Source organism: Orycteropus afer, unplaced genomic scaffold, assembly GCF_000298275.1.
Source record: "Orycteropus afer afer isolate SDZICR_OR568_19922 unplaced genomic scaffold, OryAfe1.0 scaffold00057, whole genome shotgun sequence".
In the NCBI taxonomy this organism is placed as follows: Eukaryota; Metazoa; Chordata; class Mammalia; order Tubulidentata; family Orycteropodidae; genus Orycteropus; species Orycteropus afer.
This window is the reverse complement of record NW_006921644.1, coordinates 5,374,483-5,381,219: the sequence shown is the minus strand read 5'-3', so window position 1 is coordinate 5,381,219 and position 6,737 is coordinate 5,374,483. Positions and strand designations below refer to the sequence as shown.

The following is a 6,737-nucleotide window of genomic DNA, read 5'->3' as shown; positions in this document are numbered from 1 at the left end:
AGCACTTAAAATTATCAGCATCTTACACTTTATAATACACTCACATTTAAACACGTTTACAGATACAAAAGGCAAAGAACCACAAAGAATCTAAGCAACTGCATCATCAACTACCTTCGATGGTTCATACTGTTGGTCTCTGCACGCCCATTTCTGAATCCAGAAGGAAACGGTAAACGCCACCCCACGTGGGGACTCCACTCAGAAGTCAGAGGCTGTGTGTAGTCCTGCACACGTCTGGGTTTCTACAGAACTGAACTGAGACTCCATTGTGTTCCAGGCCAGATCGGCCAGGAGAAAATCATCCATTGCTGTCTGAGTTTCATTGCTGGTGAAGAATAAACTCCCCAAGGTTTCCAGACCAGAGTTCATGGTCTGGGTTTCTATACTATTCAACTGTACTTTGCTTTCCAGAGCAGCTATGTTTTTAGCAGTGCAGAGCCCTTCTGTTTGGGTTTCTGTGTCTGATGAATCAGTACTCATGGAAAAGCTGGAGTGTTTCAGAATACTTCCCAGAGGCAGGTGAGGGTTACTGTCCAAAAAGAAGTTTAAGTCTGTCTGTGTCTGCGTATCAAACATTTCAAGACCTAAGAAGTTAGAATTCTCCCTACAGCTGTAAGACTGAGTAGAGGGATCTCCCAGTAAGAAGTCGGTTTGGGTCTCTATGTCCAGTGATTCTAAGACTGGCTCAGTATTCATGTGGTTAAGTTCACTCTCTTCAGTTTGAGTTTGGATATTTGAGGCTGAAAAAAACTCTTCAATATCAAAATCGATTCCTGGATTCTGAGTTGGGCCGGATGGGAGCTGTGTGTCAGGTACGGTATTCGCATCAGGTAGTAGACTGCGGTTATCCAGTGTCTGACCAGGCAGGTTAGTTGACAGGATGTTTTCTAGGTCACTTAGTAGGTCTATGGTTTGGGTCTGATTATCCGTCATGTTTTGTGAGGGAAGCATAGTATTTTGTGCACTGAAGTTTATCACCGGTGTAGATTTCTCCATATCTTGATTTAGAATCTTTGGGTCATGGTGAGGTAACAAACCATGATGAGTTACAGTACCTGCTACTAAACCGTTGCTTATCATACTGTCTGTGGGAACACTGTATGATGAATGGACACTCTCAAACATGTCTCCGCACATTGCAACTTGGTCCATCTGCACTCGGTCATCCACAGAACTCGGCATTCCACTGGTCTGGGTTTCTCTGGAGATCCCACCAGACTGGAAACAAGCATCAATAAAGGCATCGGTCTGTGCGGCTATCGATGAAGTTACCTTAGAGTTGGGCAGGAATGTCTGTGTGTGAACACTAATGGGAAGTGAAACTTGAGAACCAAAGGTCAAATCGGTCTGCGAACAAGATGACACAGAGGAATCTGAGACAGCCCATTGTGCAGAAGGGATCAAGTTTTGTGAGGCATAAGACAGATCTGTCTGTATGTTGATTGAAGTAATGCTGTTCTTTTGACATGTATTCCCTGGTTCTTGTAAGGTATTAGATGGACTTTTCCGCAAGTTCACTTGGACACCTGTACTAACTGGCTCAACAGCAATAGGACTTAAAATTTTTGAAAAGGGAAGGCTCTCCTTAAGAGAGCAAGCCTCTGAGTCAAGGCCGAGAACCAGGGTTCCTATCGACAAGGGAAGCAAGTGTACAGCACCTGTGGTAGAGCCCTGATGATCGACTCCTACCACCACAGGCTGGGCCGAGGAGTCAGCTGTAGGCACCAAGACAGGCATAGGAGAGAACTGCATAACAGGCAGTTTAACCAGTGCCACCTTGGGCTTCGGCAGAAGCAACTTCTGAGGATATCTTGGAGGTGTTGTAAGAGTCTGTTTTCTGGCATTAGAGCTGCAAGAATCTTCAAAAGAAGCTATTAGTTTTATTTCTGAAGACTCTAGTTCTTGAGTGTCTGATCCAGGGGCTGGCTTATTCACTAGTGATTCACTGGTCTGACTGGATAACTTCTGGGTATGCATGGAGTTTTCCATTTTCCTTTTCTTACTAGGTGGATCCCTGAAAACAATGAGAATAAAAAGAAAAATAATGTTAAAATGCAGCTTTCTTCAACCATGGCACTGGTTCTTCATCTTCTCAAAACCGCTACATTCCAAATGTATAGCAAAGGTCAGATTTGAGGCAGAAAATAAATCCTTTCTTCTACACTCTAAGAATTGGGCCTGTCATGGGAAATGGAGGTTCAGAAACATGCTCACTAGAGAAAAGAGAAGCATTTTTTTTTTTTAAAAAAGCTCTAAGTACCAGAACTCAACTCACATCCTATAAGCACAAGGAAGCTAACTGATTACATAATGGAACTTCCGTCATTTCTAAAGTAGGAAAATATTACACCAGTTATAAATCTGACCCTTAAAATGAAGTACAGTTTCATAATAAAACTTATTTTTTAACAGTCTGGTATTTTTCTAAAAGAAAATGCTGGAGCTTATGATTTTCAAATGGGAATCATGAGAGAAACTCAAAGGGGGTCGGCAGAAAGAATAAGAAGGAGCCACTGGCTCCAAAGTATTGCCCTGATGTGGGTCCTGTGCTGCGACTGCTGCCACGTGCCAAAGTTCCCTTCTTCCATGATGATTCCTCTACTGTTCCTTCCTTCTCTATACAACAGCCCCTCTCACACTCTTCCCTCAGCCACTGACACTGCCTGCCACTTCTTCCCTATCACCTGTGCTCTGCAGGGATCTCGTGGCCAGTCCGGTAGATGTGTGACTGCAGTGCCGTTCTGCTAGCATAAGGACAGCCGCACGTGCACTGGAAGGTCTTGCCACAGTCCTCTGCGTGCCTTTTCAAGTCCCACTCGGTGCCGTAGGAATTGCTGCACTTATTACACTTATGCTTCTTCTCAGCATGCATTTTCATAAAATGCTAGGAAGAACCAAAGGGACCAAAATGAAAACCAGAAACTGCTCAGAACATTTCAGAAACCATCAGCATACCTACATGAACAATGCTTTAGATGTAGAAAACACTAGCAATCCAAATCACAAGTATTTAAAAGAAGATTATGGCATCGAGCTCTTCCCCTCATCACTTCCGTCTTGTTAATGTAGGAGACCATTTTGGAAATAACCTTGGGTACTCAGCATTCAGACTTCGGCTGCTTCAGCCACAGTGAAGTGCTATCACAGATAAGCAAGTGTCTTTGTGATGCTTTTCCAAGGACACCCTCCAGCACACTGCTGGGAAGGTTCGGACACAGCCTCTCCCAGTCCTGGGTCCTCCTTGGACCCCTCGTTTTCTAGAGTGTTTCCTCTGCACCTTTTGCCGTGTATGCACTTGTCCACACAGAAACACCAAGCACACGTCTATCTGTGGTCAAATTGGTCTCCTCCTCCTCCTCCTCCTCTCAGAACCCATGTCTTGATACCTCCCCTCCAGATTAAACCGTGGTTCCTTCCAGTCACATTACACACACACTTGGCTGGTCCAAGCGCAGTGGGGTTTACAACTATCTGATCACAGCCAGTTGCGTGCATACTTGCTCTTTCACCAATGCTCTCACAGCAGCTTTCTGCTGAATTCTCGGACTAGGCATGTTTGCTAAGTCATGAAAATGCACATTCAGTTTAAACCGTCTGCATGTCATCCTCGGAGAAGCACACTTAGACAAGTAATATACCTGTTTTACAAGAGAAAACTGAGAGAATGGTCTGTCAGGGCCTCGGGGGCATCCTTCAATTGGACAACAGTAGAATTTCGGTACAGTTTTCAAATCTTTTCTTATTGTTGGATTCACTATGCCATCCTGCAAAAGGAAAATTACTTTAAATCATCACTTTAAAAAAACCAGTAGAACAGACTGGGGGTTGAAACAGGAATGACTGACCCTGGGCACAAAGGATCTTTTGTGTTCTCTAAGGGGGCTGTGGTAATGGCTGTACAAATCTATAAATTGACTACAAAATCATTACTCACTGAACATGGGTGAATTTTATCATATGTATACTATCGTTATTTTAAAAAACCTTACTTCTATCCACTCCTTTAAAACTCTTCCTCTTAAACTTAAAATCTCTTTCCTTAAAGCCAGCTCTTCTATCTGTAAGTGGGACCATACTTACCTAGGCTCAAGATTTTGATATTATCCTTAGGTCTTCCCTTCTCTCTTATCCTACCCCCAACTGTCATAGTCTGATCCCCTAGAAAAAATCTCTAGGATGGACCTTCTTTTTTCTTTGATTGTGATTTGGGTGAATGTTTACAGAGCAAATTCATTTTCCATACAATAGTTCATATACATTTTGTTTCATGTTATTGATTGCAATCAACCTAGGTAGGGCCTTCTTAATAACATTATATAATAAGACTTTCTTTGATCAGTACCATCCCCTCAAGCATATGAAATTAGTTGACACAACTTTTATATAGTAGTTTAAATATAAGTACCTTGACTTTTGAAATTTAATAATCACTATAATGGCCAGTTCTAATAATACATTCACAACCATCAGGCACTATTCCAGTACTAAGACATTTTTAATGCTAACAACCCTTTGTTATTAAATACGTGACTGACTGGTGAGTTAATTTAGTGTGGGTGCTCAGTCTTGTTTCCTTCCTAGATCAGGCCTGACAGCCCTGTGACCTCAAGAATTCTTGTCTGGCCCCTCCCACCTGGCCCTGAAGGAGGAGAGGTGGTGAGGGACCTCTCAGCAGGTCACCTGAGGCACCAGGTCCTGTGCTCAGGCATCAGCTGCTGCTGCTGCAGTAACTCTAACAGGAGTCTTTCAGAACATGCCACTTCCTTCTCAACAATCAGTGTGTACCTAGAGAGGTAAGAAATTAATCACCACTTTGGCTAAGACACCCTTTATTTTCCCACTAGCTCTCCACAGGAACATGTTGGCTCGGCTGTCTGTACCCACTCACTTAGAGAGAAAGGCAGCTATTCTTATTTTATTTCCAAATGGCATAATTTATCTTCTGTTGACTTTCACTTCCGTCAGTTCTCCATGTCTTCCACACTGGCCCATCCTTTCACAGTTCTACTGGCACCACACTGTCTGGGTGTTCATCTGGATTACTGAAGTGGTCTCCCAAATAATCTCCCTCTGTAAAAATGGCCTGACTGGGGTGGGGTGGGGGGGACGCGCACGTCTAACCTCCTTTAACTTACAAGGGGGAAAGAAAATCAAGATTAACTGCTCAAGGCTGAGGTGGAGGTCAGAAATACTTCCACCCTCCAACCTTTTACCAATTCTGACACCAACCGTACCTCCTACAGAATTCTCATAGTGACCCTTTCTTGGGTTTCTGAGGAGCAGCTGGTGGGTTTGAACCACCAGCCTTCTCTTTAGCAATCAAATGCCTTATACACTACACCACCAGAGCTCCCACTCATCTGATAGGTTCAATAATCCATTGCAATGGCCACACGAACTTACAGACTACACTCACAGTTGTGGGGTTTATTAGGGAAGTAGTAAGTTACAGGAGCTCTAGCAGCACAGTGCTTAAGGCATCTGACTGCTAACCAGAAGGTTGGTGGTTCAAACCCACCGGCCACACCATGGAAGCAAGACTGGGCAATTGACTTCCATAAAGATTTACTGCCTCGGAAACCCAATGGGGTCGCTATTAGTTGGGATTGACTTGACAGCAGTGGGTTTTTAATTTTTTTAGTAAGTTAAAATTCAGGATCTGAACTAACTTAGGATAACAGATGTTTGATCAGGACAGCCTCTTCTTAGCTGTGTCCACAGGCAGGTCTTTCCTGGGCCCCTGGCTTGGCCTCTGCCCTACTCCAGCAAGTTTTACAAAGCTCTCTGGGCATGCCATTACACCAGTAAGCCTCAGCCGAAGGTGCTCAGCTCTCTCGCTCCGTGGGTCGGCACACCCACTATAACCACCTTCCTCTGTGGGCCAGAAAGCCCACTGTGCCATCTCACGGCAGTCTGGCAGTCTCCTGCTTCTGCCACCACCATTTTTCTGCTGCTACTTTTTGCTGTCCTCAGTGTGCTTTGTCTGCTGGGTCAGTGCAGGGACCCTGGGTCCAAAGGATGAACTCAGCTCCCATCTCTTTTTGGTGGTAGTGGTTTCCTGTTTTACCTCTGGGATGACTAATTTCAAGCCTAGCAGGATGGCAAAACTGACCAATCCACTTATTAGGATTCCATACACTTTACTTGGATGGCCCCACCCACCCTCACAAGGATGTCATGTACCTTATTTGCATTGTTAGCAAACTGTCTAATCCCCTTGGTGGGCCACAAGTACTTTATTTGCATAGTCCCACCCAATCATTTGGTGGCAGTTACAAGCTCATGGCTAGGAAGGCCATATAAAAGCAATTCACTGCACTGCATCCTTCCTATTTTAATATAAATGTCAAAAAATTTTGAAATTCGAAAAAATAATTCGTACATGTCACATAACAGTTTCTTGAGAGAGGGGGAAAAAAACGGGTAAATATAATCCAAATTCCCTATCATGACCCAATCTACCATTACAACAATATCTTTTCCTGTTCCCCTTTCATACTATGTCCTACTTAGCCTAACACTCTTCTCACCTCTAACTCCATCCACTCTATCTATTGTTGTTGTTGTTGTTGTTGTTGTTATGTGCCGTCGAGTCAGCCCTGACTCATACATAGCGACCCCTCCTTGGGTTTCCGAGGCAGTATCACTACGGAGGTAGGATTGCCCAACCTTCCTTCCGAGGAGTGGCTGGTGGGTTTGAACCGCCAGCCTTCTGGTTAGCAGTCAAGTGCCTT

General features: G+C 44.1%; 1 protein-coding gene across 1 annotated transcript in view; it reads right to left on the bottom strand.

The window, feature by feature from the left end:
* Window positions 1–201: 201 nt before the first annotated feature.
* Window positions 202–6,737, bottom strand: part of ATMIN (ATM interactor) — a 17,044-nt gene continuing 10,508 nt past the window's right edge. Inside the window, exons 2-4 of the mRNA XM_007939118.1 lie at window positions 3,642–3,767; window positions 2,688–2,887; window positions 202–2,017 (exon numbers count right to left, since the gene is read on the bottom strand). Of these exons, the coding sequence (XP_007937309.1) occupies window positions 202–2,017; window positions 2,688–2,887; window positions 3,642–3,767 (2,142 nt within the window). The remainder of the gene's footprint in view (window positions 2,018–2,687; window positions 2,888–3,641; window positions 3,768–6,737) is intronic.